This window comes from Athene noctua, chromosome 15 (assembly GCF_965140245.1).
Source record: "Athene noctua chromosome 15, bAthNoc1.hap1.1, whole genome shotgun sequence".
In the NCBI taxonomy this organism is placed as follows: domain Eukaryota; kingdom Metazoa; phylum Chordata; class Aves; order Strigiformes; family Strigidae; genus Athene; species Athene noctua.
In genome coordinates, this window is record NC_134051.1 from 1,723,712 (window position 1) to 1,750,535 (window position 26,824).

The 26,824-nt window shown below is 52.0% G+C and overlaps 2 protein-coding genes across 4 annotated transcripts in view; both read right to left on the reverse strand.

The window, feature by feature from the left end:
* Positions 1–307: 307 nt before the first annotated feature.
* LOC141966682 (uncharacterized) lies at positions 308–17,273 on the reverse strand. The gene is made up of 13 exons (XM_074919688.1): positions 15,954–17,273; positions 11,963–12,179; positions 10,235–10,392; positions 9,774–9,875; positions 8,777–8,998; positions 7,853–8,412; positions 6,562–6,835; positions 5,691–5,895; positions 4,349–4,491; positions 3,331–3,444; positions 2,281–2,487; positions 1,399–1,492; positions 308–456 (listed from the first exon to the last, which is right to left on the reverse strand). Exons 1-13 carry the CDS (start codon positions 16,822–16,824, stop codon positions 393–395), a joined length of 3,231 nt encoding a protein of 1,076 aa, XP_074775789.1. The 5' UTR covers positions 16,825–17,273; the 3' UTR covers positions 308–392.
* Positions 17,274–22,627: 5,354 nt separating this feature from the next.
* The window catches only part of C15H8orf33 (chromosome 15 C8orf33 homolog), a 31,388-nt gene continuing 27,191 nt past the window's right edge, over positions 22,628–26,824 (reverse strand). For all 3 annotated transcript variants that reach the window (XR_012634602.1, XR_012634603.1, XR_012634601.1), the window contains 2 exons: positions 25,621–25,671; positions 22,628–25,186 (listed from right to left, as the gene is read on the reverse strand). The gene's annotated coding sequence lies outside the window, so the exon portion shown is untranslated. The remainder of the gene's footprint in view (positions 25,187–25,620; positions 25,672–26,824) is intronic.

The following is a 26,824-nucleotide window of genomic DNA, read 5'->3' on the forward strand; positions in this document are numbered from 1 at the left end:
ATTTGCCTGCTGGGTGGAAAGATCTGCCAGCCTTGGTTCATCACCCAGCAGTGAATCTTGAGGGGAGACAGGATATCCTGCATCAGCCAAGCAGGCTTCTGTCTTTCTGGTCACCACACTTGGCACAGACTTTGCCTAGAAGAGGTCCCCAGCCTGTTTCTTTGAACACCTTGAGTCTGAGGTCAAAATTTAGAAGTGTAAAAATCAGGTATTTGTATACATACATACATACACACAGAGCTGTATACACACACATATATGTATATATACATCTGGGCATTTGCAGGTCCTTCCCTGTGGATGGGGGAGCTGGACAGCCAGTCTGTCCCTCACAGAGACATGCTTGGCCCCAGTGCTGTTAGACCCTGCTGCTGCAGCTGTGCCCAGGAGTGTTAGAAGTCTGCTGCAATCTCCCCACGGTCATTCATTTCGATGTTGGTGTAATTTTGGGGATGTCTGAAAAGCAACAGACAAAGAAAAATGCAAGATCAGTTGCTCTGCTCTTTTGTACCAGGCAGCTAATTTTCATCTCAGCTTTGCACTTACGATGAAGAGGCTGGATGACCAACCTGCAGCAGGCACAGTTTCCTAAGGTCTCTGTTAACATTTGGGGGGAAAACCAGGAGCAGAACACCTGCCATCACCTGGCACATATACATCAATCACCCTGGTTTCTGAAAGAGCTTCCCTAAATCTGACGTATTTTTAAAATTCCTTCTAAAAAATACATGTTGAGTTTTCTATTCCCCAAATCTATTTTAAAAACTTCTGTAATTTCTAATTCATGCACATCAGCCCCATACCAAATTATGAGAGACCAGTAAAAATTACTGGAAAAAAGTCACCCGTGCTTGTTAAATAACCCATCCAATACAGTATTTATTTCAGAGAAACATACAGCCTAAGTGTTAAGCTGTTGTTTGCCTGCTGGCAACATTAAGGAATGACAAGTAATTACTTAAAGTTGTGTCATATGGTAATCCTAAACTCTCCATTGCTTCCACCCTGCTCTAAGGAAGACCTCTTCCCTGTGGCCAAAGCACCATCTCTCACTGCCCCTTGCATATGCCATGTGCCTTCAGCTTTCTGCTCTCCCACCACAGCACATTGCAAGATTGGTGGCCTTTACGCTGTGTCCACTGACATGCCTGGCGTTACCTGTGGGTTTATTGGTGGTTGTCTTAACTGCAGAACCTGCAGTCTGCTGCATCAAAAGCAAAGGGGCTTTGCTGCAAAAATTGGGAGCAACATATTGGAGTGTTTGGATGCAGCATCTGAATGTAGGTGTTCACCTACATCTATAGGTGAAGGAGCAGGTTCCTGTGCAGCGATTAGAGAGGAAGTGCTGGGGAAGGGGAGCGTGAGAGATGCAAGACAGATGGGAAGGTGGTTTCTCACCTTTTGATGACATAAAATGCCAGGCCGACCAACAAGAACACGAGCAGGAGAGATCCCATGACAAACAGGGCGATTTCCCAGCCCTGAAAGGAAGCTGAGGATACAGAGGCAGAGACAGAAAATTGTAGCCATGACCTTTCCCAGCACAGGGTGCCACCAGGAGGTCATAGGCTCACAGTCACAGAATGGCTTGGCTTGGGTTGTGTTGGAAGGGGCCTTTAAAGGTCACCTAGTACGGTCCCCTGCCGTGGGCAGGGACATCTTTCACTAGATCAGGTTGCTCAAAGCCTTCTCTAACCTGACCTTGAACACTTCCAGTGGTGGGACACCCATAACTTCTCTGGGCAACAACAGGTTGGGCTCCCCAGCCCCCTGCTCTGGAGACCACTCTTCCACTCCCCTGCTGCATCCTCCATGGTGTGCCCGCTCTGGCCAGCTCCAGCCTGGGTGTCAGCCACTGCTCTAAGCAGTTGGCCTTCAGGGCTTCTGGGCTGTCTGTCCAACAGCTCCAAAAGCAAGGGGCTCCTCAGTGAAGCCCAGTCTCACGAGAAGATTTAGACACCCAAACTTCCAGTGGTATTGGTGTGACAGGACTGACTACTCCATCACACTGGAAGAACGGACCATCGTTACCTCTCGTAATGACCCACCAGTTTTCAGAAGGCAGCTGTGTTTGGGAAGCATCACTAGAGGTAAGGTGTGTTTTGAAGCATCATCAGAGGTGGCTTGCCCTTCCTTGCCTCACTCATGTGGAGATATGGTCTGACCCTGGCCCCAGCTCTGGTTGGACTGGATGATCTTCAAGGTCTTTTCCAACCTAGATGATTCTGCGATTCTGCTGACTGTGCTGGAAGCAGATCACTGTGCTTAGCTCCTACTCACCACTGCTGTGCTGCGACGTGGATGGTGCATTTTTTGGGGCAATGCACTCAGGACTGGTTTTCAGGACTCTCCCATCCACAGAGAAGGGATGGGGGCTGGCCAGGAAGCCCTGGTGCCAGGTCTCAATGGATTGCTGCTGCTCCGGCTGCCGAGCCCACACCTGGCCCCAGACCTTCACCAGGGAGTCTGTGCATGTCAGGTTCAGCTCTGTGGAGAAACAACAGCGGATGGGAGGTGGTTGGAAACCTTCCAGCTGTTTGGGAACATGTTGCTCCCATGACTTCATGTCCTGCTCCAGTAACACCTTCCTGCTCCCATGCTCTTCAACTTCTTCTCCCCACCTCTCTGAAATCACGCTGCCATGCTGTCTTACAGGTGACTTGAGCACATGCTCATCTCTCTTTCAGTGACAAAAGGGGCTTGGAGTTGTCCTCCTATCCCAGCAGAATACTTTGTACTACACTTGGTAACTTCACGATCTCTACCCATTGGTGAGAATTGTCTAAAATTGTTCAAAGGGTCAAAAAGGTGCTTGGGCAACAGGGACAAAGCAAAGCATGGCTGTGAACCCTTCATTTCCTTACAAAACCAGCCAAAATATAAGAAACATTTCTTCCTATCCCTCAAAAACTGTATGTCCCTAAAACCTCAAGAAGTGACTTTTTGGTCCAAGTACGTTGAATAAATATAGGATACTGAAGAAGTCTGACAGAAAAAGAGTTGAGAACAGGAGTCCTCTAGAGTGCAAATGGCATTTTGCTTTGCAGGTTTAGGATATTCAGTTTGGCTGGCAGACATCTCCAGGCATTATCAGACACTTCCATGCCTCACAGTCCCTCTAGCTTGCCCTTCCACTAGTAGGCAGCTTGTGTCAGGCTCTCTCCAGCTCTCTTCACTGAAACCCCACATACCCACCACTGCTCCTCCAGTTCCCCTCACTCGAGTGCAAGCCTGCAAGTTTGGCTTAAGAAGGGACCATGCTGATGATGAGCAGCTGTGGGTGGTTGAGGGAGGACACTGCAAACCGGCCAAGCGGAGCAGGGCACCAACCTTGCAGGTAGAGCTCAGAGATGCCACAGGAGCACTTCTCCTCTAGGGAGCTCACCAAGGCCCTTCCCAAGCTTTCCAGCAACCTCCTGTGGTGCAGGGTCCACGTGGAACAGTCTAGAGGAAAAGGAATGGTGCAGGTTCTGAGTGCAGCTTGGTGGTGTTAATAAGCTCCCAACTCTGTGCCCCTTCCAAAACACTTGCCTTCACCCCTGAGCTCAGGAGCAAAGCTCCTGCAGAGCCTGCATCCCACCCTCCTCTGCATCCCACCCTCCTCTGCCCCCCCTCCTGCATGATGAATCTTCACTTCTGGCCTTCTACCACCATATATGCCAGCTTAACTCCTTCACCATCCTCCCAGGGCAGTGGGGAAGAGGCGTGCCCCACAGCTCCCACCACACAGGCCAGTACAGGGTCTCTCGTGCTGGGAGAGGAGGGAGAGGTCCACTGCCTGCCCCCCTCAGGAGACTGGAGGAGGAACCTCCATTTCATTTGACCCAGGTCCTGACTGCCCCAAGCTGATCCAAGCATGGCCTTTGCAGGGGCTGGAGAACCCACTGCACTTCTGCTTGCTGGCTCCAGAGCCAGGACTGAGCCACACTGCTTTGTTCCCACAGATGGGCTGAGACAGGAGGGTTTGCTGGCAGTTTCCCTGACTGTGCCCCTACCATCACGAGAGACCTGAAGTTTTCCTGCTGTTGATGCAAATCTAAAACTACAGAAAGAAATCCCGAGCAGGGCTTGGCCCTGCCTGAGCAGAGACGTCTCAAATGAAATACGTGGCCACCTTCATACTAGCACATGCTGAAGCTGTGCGTGAAGCTGCTGTCTAGGAATGGCGGCATCGCATCACACATGGGTGTCTGCGCCAGCTCTCCTCCAGCATGTCCCCTTTCACAACTGGGAGACAGCAGGGTCCCCACCAGCATCCCCCTTCCATGCCATGGGAAGTTGGGGTCAGCCTCCCCATCCCAGCCCTCCCACCCTGCACCAGTGGAGGCACCCAGCGCCACTCACTCACTGGGTGTCAGGAGGCAGAGGTGGAGGTCCACTGCGAAGGCATCCTGGGGACAGCTGTTCTGCAGACCAGGGGTAGGGTCCGAGACGGCAAACTGCAGTTCTGCGCTGTCATTGCCACGGGCACATCGGCTCAGGGACATGGGCCTGTCCCCAGAAGAGGAGTCAGAGCTCACCAACACGTCACACACCTTTCTTTCCACCTCCAACCACCCCCCATCCCCGCCCCCCCCCCCCCCCCCCCCCCCCCGGGCTCCAGTTCCTGATGCTGCTGGGAATGATGGAGAGTTTGCTGGAGCTAGAGCTGAAATTTTCACAGAGCCATTCACAGAAATGGGTCCAGCCAACTCCACCAGGTGGAAAAGACCTAGGCTTGGCCAGAGCTAACCTATTTGGTCTGACTGGCTGCTGTAGGAGTAAGATTGCTGCCTCATTACAGCCAGCCTCCCAAAATTAAGAGTTTGTCCTCCAGGATGTTTTCCAAGCTACACAATATCTGCCCCTGCATTTCACTAAGCTATCGTTTCCCTTCCCAGACCAGAGCTTAGAAACTTGGTCATGGTGTGAGGAAGCAGCTTTTCTGGATGCGGTCGCTTAGGACTGGACTGACAGAGCTGCCTGGAGTCAGCCCATGTGAGATCTCCCAGCAAATCACTGCCCCGACTTTGTGAATAACCACTTTGGTGAAGGTTTCAGCACAATGTTTCAGCCAGCTGGAAGCTGAGTTTCCCAGGAAAACCGTGCACGTGGCGTTGTGCTCTGTGCACACGTGCTTGTAGTGGAGGCTACAACACAGAACCTCCTGTCACACCAGATGGGACAGGGGAGCAGAGGACTTGAGGAGGACAGATTTAATTAACAAACAGAAGTGGACAGGAGGAACTCTGCTAGTATTCCCACCAAGGGAAAGGTTCAGCCCTATTTGTTGATGAGTCCACCTAGGAGTGAAAGGGATGTTGGATTTTGTTTTGTTCTACTGCTCACAGAGATACCCTTTTTTGTTTGATTTGTTGTTTGGGTTTTTTTCTTTAAAGAAAAAGTTTCACAAAGATGCAGATTCTTATGCTGTCTGTAAAGGCTGCAGGCCTTTGTGTGACGCCATACACATCCCTTGGGGGAAGCAAGTTAAGTGAGCAGTGGAGTAACAAAGTTCAATTCCCTACGCCAAAACCAGGGAAGCCTTTTCCACTGCAATGTGCTACATACCTCTCTGTTTTTCATCACAGTGCTGGTGGGTGCATTCAGCCATACAGAAGGCAGGACAAGGCAGCAAGCTCAGCGACACGCCAGCCAGAGGCTCTGGGCACAAGGAACCCAAAGACTTTTTCCCAGAGAAGCGACCTCACCTGTCATCCTTGCAGGGCACAGCATAAGATGGTCCAAGGAAGCCCAAGTGTACTGCAGCTGTGCTGGGCTCACACGTGTACACCAAGGCATCCACCAAGTTTGTTGCCTTTGTGCCACCAGGAGTCAAGCTGGTGCTGTACACAGCAATAGCGTTGAAGCCTTCACTAGCAGCAGAGATGTCCTTGAAAGTCAGGTTAGTCCCATCTGGAAATGCCAGGGGAATAGACGGGGTGAACATCTAGGTAGTGTTAGTGAGCCTGAGCCTGACAGGACAAGCTGGTAACAAGGAGAACTCCAAGAACAGAAACGGGAGACAAAATAATGGTGGTGAAGTAAAGTTGTAAAGAAGTGACTGCTTGCTGTGAACACAGGTTTCCAAAAAGATCAAGCTTCCTCTGAGATGCAGAGTCCTCTTCATGCAGCCCAGTCAGAATTTAAGGTGAACAAAAAATAAATCAAGGTAAACAAATGTGCTGAGGAAACACCACCTCATGACCAGGAAGAGACAGCAGCACTGCAGGGCTCAGTGAACATCAGTGAACGACCCAAGTCCGGCTGGACCCTGCTTCTCCTAAAAGCCCCTTGTCTTGGTACCAGCAGGAGGAGCTTTCAGTCCTCCTGGTCCCTCTGCCCTGCACGGGGAGCTCAGCAGAGGCACTGAGGAGGATTAAACACCACCTCAGCTGGAATGTGATGGAACAGCCCATGCAGAACAAAGAGAGAAAAAAAAAGAATAAAGGACAGGAAAGGCAAGAAAGAGTTGTTCCCCATGCCATGCACCCTCCTCCTTCCCTTTCCTCAAAGCCACTGAACCATCTGCCCATTTGTTTGAAGACAGACCCTATGCCGGGTCCATGCCATTAGCCTCACCGTGCCCGTGTCCTCCGTCCAGTGCAAACACGAACAGCCCTGTGGCTCCGATGGTCCCCCTAAGTGGGATGCTGGCACGTGCCTCGCCCTCCTTCCCCGAGAGGAAGACCAGGCTGAGCCCTCCCAGGCTGGTGCCAGGCATCCCCTCCAGCTCAACAAAGCGGTGGGGGGTAGTGCTGCTGGCCAAGCACAGCTCGCTGATGCGGATGGCAGGAGGGACCAGTGCCGAGGAGCTGCTGCAGAAGTTCTCCCTCAGTGGCGTCACCACGGACACCTGCAGGGAGACACAGAAGCTGCCGCCACCACTGCTGCTCCCATTCCTTCAGGTGGAGCCACAGCTGCTCATGGTGTTTACCAAGAGCCTCCTATGGCTCCCTGGTGAGGCTTGAAGAAGACGTGGTGGTTCTGCCTTAGATCAGCTGCTCCTGACTCCTACCATCTGTTCAAGGGTTGTCCTGACCATGGGGTCCCCTCACCACACAGCCCCACCATTGCCTCCCCTCCCACTCTCAGGACTAGGAACCATTTTCTTGCCCTACTGTGGGGAGCACTTCTACACTTGTGTTTCCAGTCCATGGCATCGCTTCCTTGTGATCCTCTCCCACTGCAGATGCACATCTCTCCTACCAGCAGACCTCTTCTGCTTTTAAAGCAGCTTTACTGTGTCAGTTTTGGACCTGAGCACACCTCGGTGCTGGCCTGATGCCAGCAGGCACCAGCAGTGGAGCAGCAAAGCCCTCCCTTACCCCACTTGTGCAGAACAAGCATCCATACTCTGTCGTGTTCCTTCAGGGGGACTATCTGAAACTAGATATTTTGAAATAAAAAAACCCAAACAGTTCAGACAAATGAACACAAATCAATCCCACCAGCAGTGGGATCGAGGCACTGCGGGAAGCTGGGTTTCAGGGACGCGAGGTGCTGCACCACACATCCCACACCAAACGAGCTGGGGTGAGGAGGCAGCTCCACATCTGGCTTGGGGTAACCTGAGAGTCCAGGATGCTGCCCAAAAGCAGACTCCCTGGTCTGGGCTTGGTGACATGTGAGCTGTCTGCAGGGATCTCCTGGGTCAGAGCTACGCTGCACAGGGCAGGGAGCTGTTACCTGTTCAACAACAGGCAGGTGAACAGACCAGGGAGGTGAGGGCTGGTAAGAGCATCAGCAGATGGCAGGAGGTAGATGTGGCTCACCAGAACACCCCGCTCCCCCAAATAAAGGACATACTGAAACATGACTGCTGCCCTCCCGGTGACTATAGTCAGAGAAAGGATATCTGCCCTCAACCCACCTGGAAGCTGCTCTGCAGTTTTGTGCTCAGGCTGTGGCAGCGGCTCAGAGACTCATCCTCAGTGCTGTGAGAATCGTTTTCATACAGGATGCTCTGCCCTGGTACCAGCACTTTGACCAGCTCCTCTGCCCTCTCCGGCATTCGGGACGTGTACACCACAGCATCCACCAGCCCCTCTGCCGTCACAGCCATGTTCACTGTGTAGAGGCTGGTGTTGCTGTAGTAGAGAGCCACAGCATCTGCCCCGTTCTGGATAGTGTTGGGGGGCAGCCTGATCATGGGTGCTGGACTCATGGTGCTGCTCCCCACCAAGAAGTAACCCAGCTCGTCTGTATGGTGTCCAGACAGCTCCAACACCCTGTAGGACCGGCTATTTTTACCGTTGTAGAGGACCAACCAGTATCCCTGAAGGTCAAAGCGTGTCTGTCCAGTGTAGAAGAGTTCGATGTATTCTGCATCCTCTCCTCCCCCTGGGGTGTCTGGGTTCACCTCATTGATGAGTAGCTTGGCCACTTGCACAGAAGGCTCTTGAGTCCTTTCTGGTGTCTCTGATGGGACACCTTAGAAAGCAAAACTGTCATAAATATGGGCCTAAGCACAGAGCCCCAGGGAAACAACACAATGTTGTACACTATTTTGCTGGGGTGAGATGCTGGATCAGATTTTTATCATCTGTGTGCTCTATACCCCTTAGAAAAACCCAGGAAATACTCTGGCTAGTTCCAGCTGTAACAACAGAGCTTGCTGTATTCCAGATAATGAGCAATATGGGCTCTAGTAACTGGATGTGATGAACTTGGAAGGGATCTTTGCCAGAGCTGGGGAAACGGAGGGAGGGACGTCTCCCTCCTCTAGGAGAGCTAGACCCACATGTCCACCCTCAAACACCTTGTATCCCCAGCCTGCAGGAATGATGACTGGTACCTGGAGGGAAGTTTGGCACATTAATATCGTTGAAGCAGGAGCTTTCTGCTGTGATGTTCATTCTGTCGAAATGCGCAAGTCTGGGCGTCTCTAGGAAGGTCTTGAAGGCTAGCAGCAGGCTGCTCAGCTGGTCCTCTGACTTAGCAGTTAGCAGAGTGGTGAACACCAGCCCCAGATCCTGGCAGTCTGCCTTTGGCTCTGCAGAGGCAAGCAGAGAAATGCCTCAGTTTCCCCATGCTGCCAAAGACCCACTTTCTCCTGGAAGAGACACAGAGCTCACCAGCTCGTCTCTACCACCACTGCCCTCCTGGTCAGGCTGACTCAGGGCAGCTCATGACATCCACACAATGCTGTGAGCTCTGCCTGTGCCAAGGGGCATCCTGTGACAAGTCACACAGCACGCCCAGATACTGTCTTCACCTTTCTGAAGCCTTGCAGTCCCAACAGTGAACAGAATGGTCTCTTTGGGGGGTGCCTAAACACAAGTTAAACATAATGCTACTGCAAATGCAGGCTGCAAGGTCATGGCTCTTCTCTTCACGTGTCTACATGTGCTCATACACTCACGCACTAACTAGCAGGGATAGCAGCAAAGCAACACAGACCAGTGAGTTCGCTTGCATTTCTGCTTCAGCTTGGCTTAGATGGTCAAGTAGGCTTATAAAGTCAAGTAGGAAACAAACTCCTAGTGGAGATGTCAGCCCTGTTGCCACAAATATCTGGCTGCAAATGCTCAAGGCTGAAATAGCTGGTGATCTGCAGATGAGCACTGATGTGTGCTGGTGGACCTGTGGACGGGAGCACTCTGTGTAACATGGAAGAAGAGCACCATGCTCTGCCTAACACTCAACACTTCTGTCATCAGCACCAAGTTCAAATTAGCTGGAATCCAAGCCAGGAGGACACAATGCAACAGGGAACACAAGGATGAAAATCAGAAGCAAATGGGCATTAACCACTGGTGGCGCCTGGGCTGCCCCGTTCCTGCCCAGCTCACCTTTGAAGTAGGCAGCAGAGAGGCCACAGCTGCAGGATCCATCAAGGGCCTGGACCAGAGTCATCAGAATCTCTTCTGACTTCAGGAGCCACTCCTGGCAATCTACGAAACAAAAAGCCAATTATTACCGAGACAGTGCAACCTCCATCATGAGATCCAGCTTATTCTGGGATGGGTGCAGCTCAGCTCCTGCTTATCACTCAGAGGGCCTGAAAAGGCTTCTCTTCACCCCAGGTAGTTGGGGATGGGGATGAAGACTGAAGAAGCTCATCTTGGCATGGGTTGCCATGAAGAAAAATATTGCAGAAAATCGTCAGGTGTCCTAGCTATGTTTCCTTTGGTGTTACGTTCACACAACCCAGCATGACTCTGGGCGGTCTTCCTGGACATCTCTGGCTTTGTGCGTGTGTTCTTGTCCTTAGCCCGTCCTGCCTACAGGAGCAGAAATAACTAATGGTCACCTGCTGCATGAAGGCAGAAGGAGAGAGTTTGGCTGAAGCGTTTCCTGGGGCAATCATTGAATTTGCCAGGGGTGGGTCTGCTGAGGACGTAGGACAAGGAGTCCCGGGTCACCGAGCAGCAGTTGCATTGGTTCATGGACACATCTCCCAGCTGGTGCCTGCAAGAGACAAACATGTAAACGAAGGAAAATATGAGCTGCCAGCCAGAGACCTGAGTGCTCTTCACCTGCCAGTCACACCTGCCTGCATCAGAGGGAGAAACCATGCACTTATAGTCTTCTCCTTTCACAAGGTTTGGAAAGATATCCCATCCTCATCAGTATATCCTTGTCTCAAAAAAAAGCCCGAGAGCTCACTAAATCTCGAGAGAGAAGATCATGGGCTTCATCCAACCCTTTCTATTCTAGCACTGGCTGATTTTTTAACTGAAGACAAGCAAGACAGTACAGACACATTTGTGCTCGTCCTGAGACCCCTGGGAAGACTGGTGGGGTGCAGCTAGAGAAACTGGAAAGGCAGCACCTGAGGATGAAATGCTTGAGTAAGAGCCCTCAGCTCCAAGGTGAAGAGGATAAAGGGGTAGGACTAGATGACCTTTAAAGGTCCCTTCCAACCCAAACTGTTCTATGATTCTGTGAAGCCCCAATGTGAGGAGCTGCACAGAGCAGAGCTCCTCAGGGAAGGAGACCACCTCCTTACTGGACAAGTGCAGATTTTGTTTCACAAGCGGGAGGAAGACAAGCAAAGAAGGGAATAGGAATATGCTGTGAATAGGTGGTCACCCTGTCATGGGAGTAAGCTATGCCCTTTCCTGATGTGGTGTGGGCTCAAATGGTCTTTTCACAGGCCCATCCAGGAAGGGTGAATCTCCTTCAGCTACAGAGCCAGGACCTTGCTATTTAGTTGACAGTTACACAGATGCAGAGTCTGGTGCTTTATCATCAGAACCACAGACAAGAGCTTGCTCAGATATTTTTTGCTTATTGCCTAGTTCTAAACATTCCACCCCATCTTCACATGCATGGCACCTTGCTGCCTCTGCTCCTCCACCTGCTCCACTGTCTTTTATCCACTCTGTCATCCTCTTTCTCCCATCAGTGGAGCATGCCTCAAATGTGAAGGAAACAGTTCTCATGTCTCACAAAAGTCAGAGTAACATTTCTCTCAACTCAAAGACAAAAAGAAACCCCAAAACCAAGAAGAAAGTTTCTCATGGAATGAACAGTAACCCTGCTTCTAGTCCTTGGTCTGGATGAAGCAGGGCAGAGATTTCCTCCTGGGTCAGGCAAGTGATACTGAAGTCCCTCCCTCGCCATCATTTTGACCGGAAATTCCATCCTGAACCTAAGAATAACCTTCACTTGTTGAAAGTGGTACTGGAAAATTTATTATATTGACCATTACACTTTTCTAAACAACAAATAATTACAATTATAAAATAAAAATCAGCAATCATTTGGTCAGAAAACTCCTCCTCAAGTACTTTATTCTGCAACTGTACTGCTGCACCAGGGCTATTGTGGAGAGGGGGACACCTACAACCTTAAACGAGGAAGCGCAAAAGGTCTGGGACTCAATACTGCCACAGGGAGACCCTGGTCTGCAGGTGGCCCTTGTCTTCCAGTCCTGACCAGGGTGTGGGGCACAAGGCAGGGGTGACCCCAGCAGACAAGGGTGACTCTGGTGCCAATCTCTCCTCCCAGCCCTGCCCAGTGAGCAGCCTCTCACCACTTTTCCTGGTAGGCAGGTCTGCCAGGGGTCAGGATCTCCAGCAGCTCAGGGTTCGGTTCCTCACTGCTCGTGTACACGAAGGCGTCCAACAGGCCGGTCACTGGCAGCGCCTTCCCTGGGCCAAGACTGCTGCTGTTGCCTCTGTAGAGGGCAATGGCATTGGGGCCACCTCTGAGGACAGGACGGGTGGTGGTCTCTGGGAATGGCAGATCCACTGCACAACAGCAAGGAAAGGAACAACAGTGGCACGTAAGCAACACACGAGAGATACCCACCACGCAGGAAATCAGCATCTCTTCGGTCCTGGAGTGCAGGACACAGGAACTCAGAAAGTGGTTTTGTTTGGTTATTGAAAATTTGGCATCTGCTACCCCATCTTTCTGCTCACTAACCTTTCTCATGTTTGCTCAGCCTGAATTTCCCCATTTGTGGCCAGATTCACAAAGGATACAGAGGAGACTGGAGGGGGAAATCTGAGCAGAGTTCATCCTGCTATTTTGGTTCTGTGAACAGAGGAGCTCATTCATGTGTAAGCAGAGGAGCTGGAAAGCAAGTGCTGATATGATTTAGTCTACAGTAAAGGAAATTTTTAATTCTAAAAGAGATCTGCAAAATCCATTAACTTTTCAGGTAGCAGTTACTTTAATAGTACACAAAAATATTTAAGAATTTACATTTTATTCTACCATTTAACAGTCCATGTTTTTTACAAACACAAACACTCTTACACATACACATGCACACATAGTCAGCAAAGGCCCAAGACACCAGCATGCAAAATTGAGGTTTGGTGGAGTTTCCCAATTTCGTGAGCTTCCCAATTTCCTTTCTCGTCTTTACTGTTCTGTTCACAAGCTATTTCCCCAGCACGCAGCAGGAACTGCTGAGGACATTAAAAAGCAGCAGTCTGCTGACTTTTCTATACTTGTCCCTGTGTAAATGGCTCCAGGGAACAAACATTAAAGGCGGAATCACATGAGAGGCCAAAGGGTAAGGAGAAGTGGTTACTCCTTGAGAAGTGCCACCAGGGCACCTGCACACTAAGGGACAGTCCTGTGCCTCAGCCTCCTGCACCCCTGCCCAGGGGACTATTTCTCCCCCTGCCTGACTACTCTGGTGGCCTTCTGCAATGGAGCAACTGCATTGGAAGATAAAGGAAGAGCAACTGATGTCGTCTATCTTGACTTCTGCAAGTCTGGCATGGTCCCACACAACACCCTTGTCTCTAAGTTGAAGAGATATGGGTTTGATGGATGGAGTATTCAGTGGATAAGAAATTGGCTAGATGGCTGCATCTAAACAGTTGTAGTCAAAACATCTATGCCCAAATGGAGATCAGTAACAAGTGGTGTCCCTCAGGGGTCTGTACTGGGACCAGTATGGTTCGGTATCTTCATTAATGTTAGGCAGTGAGTGCACCCTCAACAAGTTTTTGGATGACACTGAGCTGAATGATACAGCTGATACACTCGAGGGAAGGGACGCCAGAGGGACTTTGACAGGCTGGAGGAGTGGGCCCATGTGAATTTCAACAAGGCCAAGTGCAAGATCCTACACCAGGGTCACGGCAGTCACCACTATCAGTACAGACTGGGGGATGACTGGATAGCAAGTAGCCCTGCAGAGGACTTGGGGATACTGGCAGACAGAAAATTGGACATGAGCTGTCAATGTGCGCTTGCAGCCCAGAAAGCTGATTATATTCTGGGAAACATCAAAAGAAGAGTGGTCAAAAGGTCAAGGGAGGTGATTTTCCCCCTCTACTCCGCTCTCCTGGAGTATTTTGTCCATCTCTGGGGGTCTCAGCACAAAAAAGATGTGGACCTGTTAGAGCAGATCCAGAGGAGGGCCACAAAGATGATCCAAGGGCTGGAAGAACCTCTCTCATGAAGAAAGGATTAGAGACTTGGGGTTGTTCAGCATGGAGAAGAGAAGACTCTGCGGAGACCTTCTTGCAGCCTTTCAATACTTAAAGGGGGCTTATAAGAAAGATGGGGACAGACTTTTTACCAGAGCCTGTACTGATAGGATGAGGGGTAATGGTTTTAAACTGACAGAAGGTAGATGTAGATTAGAACAATAAGGAAGAAAAGTTTTACAGTGAGGGTGATGAGATGCTGAAACAGGTTGCCCAGAGGAGTTGTGGATGCTCTGCCCTGGAAGTGTTCAAGCTTAGGTTGGATGGGTCTTTGAAAAAACTGATCTAGTGGAAGGTGTCCCTGTCCATGGCAGCGGGGATGGAACTAGATGATCTGTAAAGGTCCCTTCAACCCAAACCAGTCTGTGATTCAGCTGAAAGTTTTCACACTGGCATTTGTCAAGGGAGGACTTTTTCTCTAGTGCTCTCACAGCTTGAAGTTCTCTGCAGTGATAGGCAGACAAACCATACAAATACAGGGCTAACAGCTGCAGCCATTTTAACAGCTCTTGTCCCAAATCTGAAGTGGTCAGGTTAAATCAACTTCTGAGATAGTGCTCAGCATGGAGTCACTACAAAAGTATCCTTTAAAGATGATTTTTTAATCACACAGTGTCATTGGGTGTTTTTTGGGGAAAATCTTCCACAAAAATGTGTGTGCAGTATGCTTGAGACATCTTGACAAAGTCTCGTTGGAAAAAAATGCCAAAGCATATCTCCAGTCACTTTCTTGACTGGAGTGAGTCTTGAGGAAGAGTTAAACATAACCCTTAGAAATTTCCTGCTTATTCTGAAAGCTGGTCATGCTTTTGCATTACTTTCTTTGACATCCCCCCTTAGCTGTTGACTGCTAAGAGCCTCAGCTCATTCAGAGGTAAGAGCAGAGCACCTCAGCTCTGAGACAATCAGCTCTTCTACTTGTGGTGAGAGAGTATTTGGAGCAGTTTGAATTGTAAAAAGGAACTCAACTGCTTTAAAAAAAAAAAAAAGTTTTAATTGCAAAAGAATCTTTATTTTTATGGGAACCAGCTTTGTAAGGGATGAATATACTCCCTGACTCAGAAATCATGAGTCAGTGAATTACACAAGACATCTGCAGAGTCATTGTCTCCAGATGCCAAAATCTTCTTTTGAGGTTCCCAAAATAACAAGATATTTCTTCCTCCTCTGGTGGCCTGTAAGAAATTTTGAATGTTGAGAGGAAGTTTAGATTGCAGCTTCACACAGCCGATACACGTGTGACCTACATTTGCAGATGGTGCCATGGAAGAAAAACCCTTGTGCTTTTTTGAGAAGAGAGTACGTATCTGCTGTGCATGGCCTCCAAGCAGCACATAGAGAAGCAGACACCTCAAGGAGACGTGGCACAGTCGGGGTCCCACGGCAGGCTGGGACCAGAACCGTGTCCTCCCAAGCAGCAAAGGCACACGTGGTGGTGTGACCTCCACGAGGTCCCTCACCTGGAGCTCTGCAGGTCTACCACTGCTGCAAGTCATGACACCTTCACTTGTTTGTCCTGAAACCAACTCCTTCTGCCTTCTTCTGATGCCCTTTATTTCTTGTATCAGGAGAAAGGGTGGGCAATTGATCCCTGTCAGCTTTCTTCAGGCTACTCATATTTCTGAAACCTCTGTCAGGGCCCTCCTAAGCTTTCCCTTTTCTAGGTGTACTTAGTTATTTCTTCTGTGGAAGCATTTCCAGAGCACTATCCATCCTAGCTGACCTCTCTGAATGTCTCCAATTCTAATATATCCTTTCTGAGATTAAGGTATTGTACCACACAAGACACAAAGATGAAAGCAAACCATGAATTTATACAGTGGCATAAAAGATGCCCTCCGTTCTTTCCTCTTCTCCTAATAATTTCTAATATTTATTTGCTTTATATAATTTATTTTCCAACAACTTCTAACATTTGATTTGCTTTTTTATCTGCCACTGGGTTCTGAGTCACATTTGCACTGATCTCTCAGAACACCAAACAACAGTAAAAAATGACAGCATCCTCCAGCTCCAAATTGACTGATCGCCCCTCCAGCTCTGAGGTAGTTATCAAAATGCAGTCCTTACCTGGGGTTCTACTTTGTGCTGGACCGATCAGAAGTAGCCCATCCAGTGAGGTTTTGCCATAAACATCCATGGTGAAATAAACGTCTTTGGTCCGACCATCGATCAGCACCAGAACAATGTCCTTCAGCATGGTGGAGTGGGGACCCTGAAGCTCTATGAACTCAAACTCTTCAGAAGAAGAGGCAGCAAGGACCTCACTGATCAGGACAGCAGATGCGTTCAGCTGAGGAGTTAGGATGCAGTGGTTGTCTGCGCCTGGGCTGGGCATGGCCATTTGGAAGATCCACTGATAATCTGCCCCACGGCACCTTTCTATTGATTCATCCGTGGTCCTGAAGGAGGAGTCCTCCAAGAAAGCATCTCTGCCAGGGGTCAGTACCCTGACCAGCGTATCTGCTCTGTCTGTCTTCTTAGTCTTATGGACCAAGGCATCTACTAGTCCATAACTTGTGACGCTCATGCCCTCTTTGTAGTTCCCTTTTCCATAGTATAGAGCAATTGCATCCGGGCCATTCTGGATAGTGTTCTTAGGAATAACTATAGAAGGGTTCACAGAAGAGGAGCCAACAAGAAAGAGGCCTTGGCTGTTAGTAACTTTGCCCTGAAGGCTTAAAACTTTGTAGGCTCGGTTTCCATTGCCATTGTAGAAGACCAGATAGTATCCATCCAAGCGGGCTGTTTGACCACTGGTGTGGTAGAGCTCCACAAACTCAGAATTGTCCTCTCCGGGGCTGTCAGTATTTACTTCACTGATCAAAAGAGTTTGCTCTGTTTTTTGGTCCCTGGGGTTTTTTATGAGATTCTGAGCAGCAGCTTTGGGAAACCAGATGTACAGAAGTACCATCAATCCAATGTGCCAGATATCTCCCATGATGAAGTCTGGGATTTTTGTTTCAGTTCAAATCTAGAGGACAGTGGACCTGTCCTTTTCACAGCCACAAATAGAGCCCGGATGGAAGCTGCCACCACTTGGCTGTTGCAGGACAGCAGCACAAGGCTCTGACCTGGATGCTGACTGGCAGAGGCACTGGCAGAGGCAGGCACACTTCTTTGGGGACTTCTGGTTTGCAAAGCAAAGCAGCGATCCCACAAAAATCAGACTCAGGAGAGGATGGCTTGATCAAGAGATTCCCCAGCTCAGCTGCTTTAAGAGTCAGGGGTGTGGGGGGAGAAAAGAAGAATCTTGTTAGGAAACACAGAAACACACCAGTGATATTTAACAGCTTTAAAGCCCCATAATTTTTTCTCCCTGTGTTTCTTCAGAGGTTTATCAAGATGCATAACAGCAACTGCAATGGGACGAAGCCAGAAGTTTTCAGTGTTTGAAACCCTGAGACTTGTGTTAACATTGACAGTTGTGTGGTGTCTGTGTTAGCAGTTATTTCCCCGAGTGCAATTTATTCCACGGGTATTAACACAAAATGTCACTAAAGATGACAGTAACCATCTTCTCCATCAAGGTGAGGGTGGGGAAGAAGAGGACAGATGGGTTCAGCTGTATTTTTGTTGCATGCATCACAGAGCAGCTCCACTGGCCACCACACCAACCAGCACTGCTGCAGCCCCAGCAGATGCAGAGTAAATCTGCAGCATAGGCAGTGGGGAGGAACTGACAATTTAAGACGCTTGAAGATTTTCCCATGTCCAGAGATGTTTCCCCGCGCAGCCGTGCCATCACCTGCAGAGCTCAGATGACTCCTTGCAGCCTTGGGCCAGCTGGGCTCAGACAGGTGGCGGTTTGCCGCCCGTGCGGTGCTCGCCAGCACGGACACGGGGTCCTGCCTCCCCCCTGTGCCGCATCCGCGTGGGGCTGACGGGTCAGCCACGCACCCACTCCCCCGGCTGCCCAGGGCCGGGGCTGGTGCTCACAGCAGCCCGAGGGGGGACTGCTGTGTGCGTGGATACCTGTGGCCTTTCTTGGGTGAAGTGCCAGCGGCAGTGGGACCGTGGCATCACAACCTTCAGCTGCAGATGTAAGCGCCCAGGCTGCGAGCGAGCCTGCAGGGTCCCATTTATCGTGGCCACCTGAGCTAATGCCAGTGCTCAGACAAACACGGGGAAACTGCAACAACTCCAAAGTGTGAAGCTGACAGTGATTCCACAACAGAACAGACCCTGATGGAGAGATGACCCCGAGCCCCTCTGCCTCACAATGCCTCCCCGTTTCGCTGTGCTGACAGCCCCTAAGCTCACCTGCTCTCAGGCTACACAAGATGGGGACGCACACACATGCCTCATGCCTCTCCCAGACAGGACCAGCCCCGGCAGTGCTCTCCTGTTAGATGGTCACTACTAAAAAGGTCGCCGTTCCCTTTCAGGCACAGATCAGCCCCTAAATCCCTGTCAACAGCCGCCCTCCGGCAGACTCTTCCTCCTGCCCAGCCTCCAAAGAAAAAGAAGCTGCAGCAGCTTCTCCTCCCCAAACCCATCCCCACAGGTCCCCCATTTCCACCATCCCCTCCCATTTCAGTCACGGGCAGAAGAAAGGAGGAGGAACACACGGGGGAGCTCCTGTCCAGGGGCTGCACAGAAAAAAAACCCACCAGAAATCTGAGAAAACAGCAGAAAGAAAACAAAACAACACAACAAAAACCAAACCCAAAGCTGGAGAGGTCGGCGGGGCGGGAGCGGGGCGGGATCCCCGGCTCCGAGGTGAGGAGGGCAGCGGGAGCCCCGTCCCCGGCCGGAGGGGGGTGAGAAGGGCCGGGGATGGGGTCAGGCCTCCGCGCCGCCCGGGGCTGCGCCGCGCATCCCCCGCGCATCCCCCGCGCAGTCCCCGCACGTTCCCCGCGCAGCCCCGGGCCGGCCGCTGTCCCGGCGGGGCGCACTCACCGCCGCTCGCTGCCACGGACGTGCCGGCCCCGCCGCCCGCTGCGGAGGGTGGGTCGGGGCGGGACGGGATGGGGAGGCGGAGGAGGGAGAGTCATTCACGAGGCTCCATCCCCACAATAAGTTCACTCGTCCCCGTGACCCAGAAGATCCTTCTCTGGCTCTTCCCAGCTCTTCTCCCGGGGCGGGATGGGTGGGTGGACAGAAGTTTGCCATTTGGGTAGCCATTCCCCCACCCCACTGCCCCCCCGGCCAGGGCCTGAGCACACCTCGGTGCTGGCCTGGTGCCGGCAGGCACCAGCAGTGGAGCAGCAAAGCCCTCCCTTACCCCGCTTTGTGCGGAAAGCATCCATACTCTGTCGTGTTCCTTCAGGGGGACTATCTGAAACTAGATATTTTGAAATAAAAAAACCCAAACAGTTCATACAAATGAACACAAATCAATCCCACCAGCACTGGGATCGAGGCACTGCGGGGAGCTGGGTTTCAGGGACGCGAGGTGCTGCACCACACATCCCGCACCAAACGAGCCGGGGTGAGGAGGCAGCTCCACATCTGGCGGACGTTGGGTGTCTCCTCGCAGCCCCTCAGCGGCGGGGCAGGAGCCGGGGGCTGCGTGGCGGGGCCGGGAGGCTGCTCCCAGCCCGCTCCAGGGGCAGCAGCAGGGCTTTCCCCTGCCACCAGTCCCTGCGGCCCCCAGAGCCACCACGCTGCATTTCTGCTGTGCAGGATCCAGTGCCCAGTGACACAGGGAAATGATCACCTGCTTTGCAACTTATTTACCTATAATGATTTCTGAATATTGCTTAATAATCCTGCTTGCCCTGACTGTTCTGTGGAAGCTTACCCAGGGATACTGTGTTCATCAAACAAAGCAGTTTTTTTGTGGAAACTTACCAAGAATTCCTATGTTCAGGAAAAATAGGAGACATGTCCTTGGAAAGCAGATGGGTTCTAACAAGTTGAGTCTTTGCAGAGCATGGATAGCCATGTATGGACAGTAGAAACCAGTATGCTAGTGCTTTTATATAAGATAGAGGGAGTAAACCGGATGGATGGTTCAAGAAATTGTCTGAGAGAATCTGCACATGCTCCGGGGAAAAGTACAAGGTGAGGAGGACTGGGAGCCTTCTTCCAACAGACCCCGGGGACACCCCCCAGGAGGCAATGGGCAGATGCAAAGAGAACTGCTGACACCAGCCTCTAGAGCTAAACCAGCCTCACTTATGTATATGGATATTTGTGTTATGTCATCCAATGAATATGGATAGCCACACTCTAAGTTTCTGGTACAATGTGCTGTTGGTGTGCAAGCTTTGTGGAGAAATGCCCTTGCACCCTGGCCAGAGTAAACGTACTTACTGTGTAACTCTCTCCGAGTCTGTAGAGTCTGTTTCTGCCCATCACCACCGGCCTGGATGCAGAGGGAAGAGTAAATGCCACTGCACGGTTTCTAGCACACCTGGCTGGGAGGAGCTTTAAGCTTTAAGTTGCACTGGGACCCTGCTGCCTGGGCAACTAGGAGGAGGCAAGCCTGGCCTTCCTCTTCCTCCCCATCAACTCTCGGCTCCTGCTCCCCCAGACCTGTTCACAGAGCTGCCCGGTCCCCCTGCCCTGGATCTCCTATGGGGAGATGCATGTGGTTACTGCGCCCCTTCACCAAATGCAGGGACCCTGTGGCAGGAGGAGCTCCCGGAGACCCGCCTCTGGGCTGGACTTGGTGCCAAACACCCATTCGACAAAGCAGCTTCTCCCGTGGCTGGGCCAGACGTGGGCTCCTTCCTGGTGGTGACTCAGTAGCCTGGTGTCTTCCTTTCTCTTATAACTGGAAACCAGTGCTTCAGAGCAAGGGAGCTCTGCCAGAGGGGCTGCGTTTGCCCCGGGTCTTGCCAGCTCGGCTGGGGGGACCTGTGCCCCCACAGCCCCAGTGTCTTCACAGGATCTGCAGTTATCCCTGGAGGAGAGGCTGCGCTGCGAGGGCTGATCCTTGGGGTGTAAACCAATGCAGGGAGGGGGGCTCTTGGCAGTATGAGCTTTCCCACAGACTCCAGTGCGGACTCTGGCAGCAGGCGTGTCCCCAGAGCAGCACTGGGGCAATTCCCACCAGGGACTTGAGCAAAACAAACCCCCCAGAGCTCACAGAGCTGACTGCAGGGCCTGAGTGCTCTGCGCGGCTGCTCAACCACAGGGTAGTAAAGTGTTCCTCCTGACAGGGTTTATTCAGTTTAACTACCACATTTTAGAGACATTGTATTTATGCAACCATAAGGCTCTGGAATGACAAAGGGAGGTGGAGAGCTGTGGAGAGAGGAAACACCCTTACCCAGAAGGGACCCTGACTCATCCTTTGCTGGGATGTGTGTGGTGCAATCGGGCTCAAGTGACTCTCCATCAGGCTTGTGGCAGGTCCCCACGCCCCTCTCAGGTTCCCACACCCTCCCGCCTCTGCTGCGTGCTCAGGCCTGGTGCTCGCTTCACCCACTGCTGCCTTGTACCGCCAGGCTCCTGTCCTGGTGGGGAGCGCAGCCTGGACCCCAGAAAGATCCTTCCTCCCGTTCGTCCTTCTCCAGCCACGCAGTAGCCCTCCAGCCTGTGGGGAAGCAGATCAAGGGGGGATCTGGGGACAGAAGACCAAACGTCCTGCCACGAGATGAAGGGTGGCTCTGTGGAGCTGCTGCCCATGCAGTGAGCAGGAACTGATGGGGGAAACCTGGCCCCCACACAGAAGAAGTGCAGGGATGACAGGGCAGGACCTGCTGTTCGTGGCCACCGTGCTGAGGCATATGGCTGATGCCTAAATTCCCTTTGTGTCCAGTCTGCCCAGGAGGTGGGTCTGCAGCACCGGGTGACTCTGGGTCATGGCATCAGGAGGGAAGTTTTGGGGGGGTCCGTGTCTGCTGGCTGGGTGGGCTGGGCACAGCCACATCTACACTCGCCAACCTACAGTGAGCACAGCGTGACGTAGCTTTGCCAAGGCAGAGCTCAGCAGGACAAACATGTATAGTCCTGCTAAAGCTTTAACAACTTCATTAGGAAAAAGTACCTCGCTGTTGGAATGTATTTCCTACCTGCATTGTGAATAAGCTCAGACTGTTGGGCCTGTTAAAGGCAGGAAATACCTGGAAGGGTCAGATGCTGTATGAGGTCACATTTTTTCTCATGTAAAAAATACACCCTCAGCAGAGGAAGCTGCTTTGCTCAGGTGCTGGAGCATGCCCAGTCTGTACCTGAGTAGACGGGTCTTACCGTGGGGTGGGACTTGCAGTTGGTGGAGGAGGTTGGAGATGGCTGATCCTTGAGTGCATGGGAGACAAGCGGGAGCACACATTGGTGCTGCTGAGGCTGGGGGACACTGGTGAGATCCGTGTGGGACCAGCCAGGGCAGAACTGGCTCCAGCTCTCTCCAGCAAAGCCCCTGGGGGTATTCGGCCAAGCTTATGGTCAGCATGGTGCCCCATGGCTCCACCACTCCCACCCCATGGCTGGACTGGGTGCTGTGGGGTGCACAATGCCAGGCTGGGGGGTAAGGCAGGGATGTGGTCAGCATGGCCCAGGATGGTGGCTCCAGCGATAGCAACCACCACGGGCCTGCGTGGGGCGGGTGCTCACCACTGCACTGCAGCACTGTGGAAGTGTCCCTGTGGCTGTGGGCATTGCGTGTGGGTGGTCAGCTGGGGCCATAGGCACCCTGTGCTGCTGGTCAGGTGGCCATGGCTGAGCTGCCATGGTTGGCATGTGAAGCAGGGACAGGGTGAGGGGAGGCGAAGAGATGCACAACGAGGCTCAGCTCACTAAGGCAGGCAAAGGAAGCTCAGTGTTTATTGGTTTCACTCCAAATGGTTTGTACAAGGAACAAGCTGACTCTGCTGCACATGCAGATGCAGGCACTCATGGCTGCAGGCTGTCTCAGAGGCTCTCCTGGCATCCCAGAAGCATTGCTCAACCCCGCAGAGTGGGGCTGTACCAAACCCCTCGGCCAGCGCTGCTCTGCCGCCTGCCAGCCTCTGCCCGCGCTGCCGAGGGCTGTCAGGGCCCGTGCGGACACGTGCTGGTGATCGCTGCGGGGCTGGCTGTGGGATCTCCCCGTCACCATGGGCTCAGGCAAAGGACCTGGCACGGTCTGAGCCTGTGTGGGGAGCAGTGCTCCCCAAACGTCTGCTCTGCTCTCACAACAGAGACATCGCTGAGCTCCCGCCCTGCCGCTAACAGGACCTTGCCACTTCATCACTACTCTATGTTGCGGTGATACATCTGCCTCTAAGTGCTGCCTCTACGGCTGCTGCTGAAAGCAAGTCTAACACGCGCTGCCCTCCTGAACCTGGAGACCTCCTCGCTGCTTATAACAAAGTGCTTTTGGAGCTGTTGAACTGTCCCTTGCAGGCTGAAAGACACCAGGCATTTACTGCTGGGTGAGGGGGGATGTACCCATCAGGGGGACAAGATATGAGCAGCCAGCTGGGAGATGCTCCCCACCTTTAGGATCAGGTATCAGGGCCTGGGGAGACCGCAGGAGCAGAGTCAGGTGAGCTGCAGCCTGCCCCTGTCCCCTTCCCCTTCTGCAAAGGGCTGGTGGGTGGCTTTGAACACCACCAGCATCCTGCCTGAAAGGACAGCACCAAACATGAGGTGACTCTGATAGCCACTGGTGCTGGCAATGAATAAAAACGTGTGACCAATGCTGTCCCAAAGGACCCAGGTGTTGCTCCCAGGCTGATCAGCCTGGTTCTGGGGGATGCTGTCCTTCCAGGGGGATCTGCTGCCCCAGGTGAGACTGTGGCCCTTACCTGTCCTTCCTGCTGAACCCACCCCTGCCCCAAGAGCTCCCGTCCTGGCAGTCTTGAGGGTGAGCAGTTATTGTTTGCTGGGAGGCTATTTTCAGCATCTTTATGCTGCTCACCTGCATCCACTTTAGATGAAATCCTGAGGAAATCCTTACTATTTATCCACTTCAACTTTCTTCCTTCCTCAGTCACTGCTTGTAACGGTCATGAATTGAGAGATCCGTTGTGAGTTGTTTTCTTTTCCTGGCAGACCACATTCATGGTGCTGTGGTTCCCATGGGGTCTCACTGGCACATGTCCCAGTGAAAGGACAGTGGGTGTGGAGCAGTTAGAAAACGCTCCTTTGTGTACACTTCTGCCAGCCCAGCAGCAGCGATATTTAACTGGTGGAGTGTCCCAGCCCAGCTGTGGAGGGTGTTTCTTGCCTCCCACCTGTGCTAAGGGTAAGACTCCCCACAGGACTTGCAACCCAGCCCCGAAAAGCCAAGGAGATCTAGGGGTCAAGGCAGAGACTACTGCTTTCAAGTCTGTCTTGGAGGAGCATCACTATACCAGCCTTCGGGAAGGGCTTCCCTCCTCTTTCAGGTCATGGCACAAGACAAAAAGCCTGAGGACATCAAATACTCACTGCAGATCCATGCTGAAGAAGTGAGAGGGCTTTGTGGACAACCTTTATATTGCAAAAAAAGGGACTGAAAAAGCCACCGGATGGGGTTTAGCAGGTTAGCTGGGATGGATCAGCAGCCCAGAGCCTTTCTACCAGCTGTATTGGCTCTTCTTCCCCACTGAGCCTCTGCCTACTGTCTCCCAGTGTCACCAGTTGCAACCAGCTCCTCTGACTTCCAAGTGCTGCCATGTGGGAGAGGGCTTTAGAAAGCCACTGAACGGGGAAAAAATGCTTTAAAGAAGGATGTGTGCCAGTGCTCAGCCCCAGAACTTTCTGTCTTCGCTCTCTGTTCACAGCTGCAGGTGACAGCTTTGGGCTGGACCCCAGCAGTGGGAAGCAAATCCAGCCTCCGGGTTCCACCGGAGTTTGTACAAACCCTGTCTCAGCCAGAAGGGTCAAGCCAGGCAGCCACCAGCTATAAATGCCAGCGTCCTCAGGTGGTGGGAGAGCTTTGGATTCTGTGTGACCTGAGACAGGCAACTACGGCTCTGATGTGCTCAAAGAGACTGGCCAGGCCAGACCGTTTAGTGTTTCTTGAGATGCTGCCTTCTCTTTTCAGGCATTGCCTTTTCTCTCAGTGCATGTGGTGCTGACCAGGGGCACCAGCTGGGTGGGAAGCTACAGCTGCTGAGAGGAGCAGGGAAGGGCTTGCTGCAGAGCAGTCTATCTTCAGCCAGTAAATGTCTGGTTAGATGAAGACTGCAGCTGCACAAACAAGATGAGATGTCTATCCTCAAGAAACAGCAAATGTACCTGACCTGGCCTCAACGCAGGGAAAGCTTTTTGTCTTGGCTGCAACAGAACTGCAACATCAAGCATTCCCCTCACCCAGGTATGCCCCCAAAGGTGCCCCGATCCCACCCCACCAAACCCCTTGGCTCGCTCCAGATCTCCTCCAGGAAGACTGCGACAACACTACTTCTGCAAGCTGCTGCCACACACCGTGGAAGCTGGAGCTGTCAGGGAACAGAAAGGAAAAGGGAATGAGACATGGCTCAAGGTCACAGGAGCGGGATGTAGACAGAGACTCTGGGAGAAGGAGGAGGAGAAGGAGCAGGAGTAAGCACTGACAGGCCATGCCCTGGCAGGAAAGCAGCTACTCAAGGGCAGCTTCACTTCAAGGCAGGTGACAATAATGGTGGCACAGACTGTTTCTCAGTTGCTGGTTCACATGGTTCCAGGAAGACCAGCAACACCTCTGCCAGCTCTGCGTTTCTTACAGAGGTCCAAGCTGTGTCTTGGCAGCACCAAGAGAGTCTCAAATTGGTGAATAGATCATACCCATGGAAACCACCTAAACACAGGGCTGAGGCAGGAACCTGTGGTGGTGGTGCAATGCAGGCAGATGGAGTTATATAAAATGGGCAGTGAGTGATGGGGGGACACTTACCAGCTACTGCTCTAAGTAGTATCGGTCTCAGGCTGAACAGCTGTTTCAGGCCTGCAAGAAAAGAACAAAACTGAAACACGCTGGCAGTCAGTGAGGGGATGACAACCGCATCTTGAAACAAGAGGAGAAACTAAACAGCGGCGTCACCCTTGGAGGGAAGGACACTTTCTCTGGGCTAGAGCAATGGTCCTCAGCCCAGTGCTTCCAGGTGGGACCTGCGGATGCTGCTCACGGGCTGAGGATGCAGCAGCTCAGATCAAGGACGCTGGGGACAGCAGAGCAGCTTTTGGTCAACCCAGCTGCTCTTTGCACACATACGGCTTCAGCCCAAATGCTCATCTTCCTTGCCCTAGTGCAAAGTCCAAACAATTTCAGTGCCCCAAGCTGGACTTTACACCAGAATGAGCTGTGACAGAGTACAGATGAGCAAACCAGCAGCCACAGCAGACCAGGTTGTCAAAGGCCCTTCCAGCATGCAGGGGCCCGGTGCCCACTCTTGAGGAGCTTCCCAGCTATGAAAAGCTGAGACTTCTTGTCTCAGCTTTTCATAGTGCTTGAATGTTTGCACATCAAAGGGGGTTGAAACATGCACGTAACCTTTGACACCGAGAAGCACAAGAAGTTCTTGCTTTCAGTTACATGCAACCCTGACAGAAAAGGACATTTTCTTCCCTGCTCATCAGCTCCTAGGAGATGGACTCTCCCAATCTACTTCCCTTCTTTACTATATTCTCAAGGCAAAAAGGTGAAGCTGACTGAACATTCGCCTGGTCCTGGGCACCGGGTGAGCATCTTCACATGGAGTGGCAGGGCCAGGCCCTTGCTCCCTGTTGAAACCCAGCCCTGTGACCAGGACATGGCTTTGCCAGCAGCAACACTCTAGGGAAGCAGGTCCCACCAAGCCACCTTCCCCGTGACATGGTGGATGGTGGCTGACATGATTAACCAGGATCCCACACTATGAGGCATGAACATCCCTCCTCCCTGCTCCCTATCTTCCTCTGAACTGACTCTGCACTGGTGCAGCTGCTGAGGAAAGGGCTCTAATTATAAACCAGCAGATGCTTTGCATGTCTAAGCAAGGTTATTTCGGCTGTCAACATAACCTGGTGCTTAGGGACCCTTGGTCAGCTTGAAATTGCCATGACAGAGCATTTGGTATGACCTACCTCGCAGAGCAAAGCAAGGTTAAACCGTGTCATTA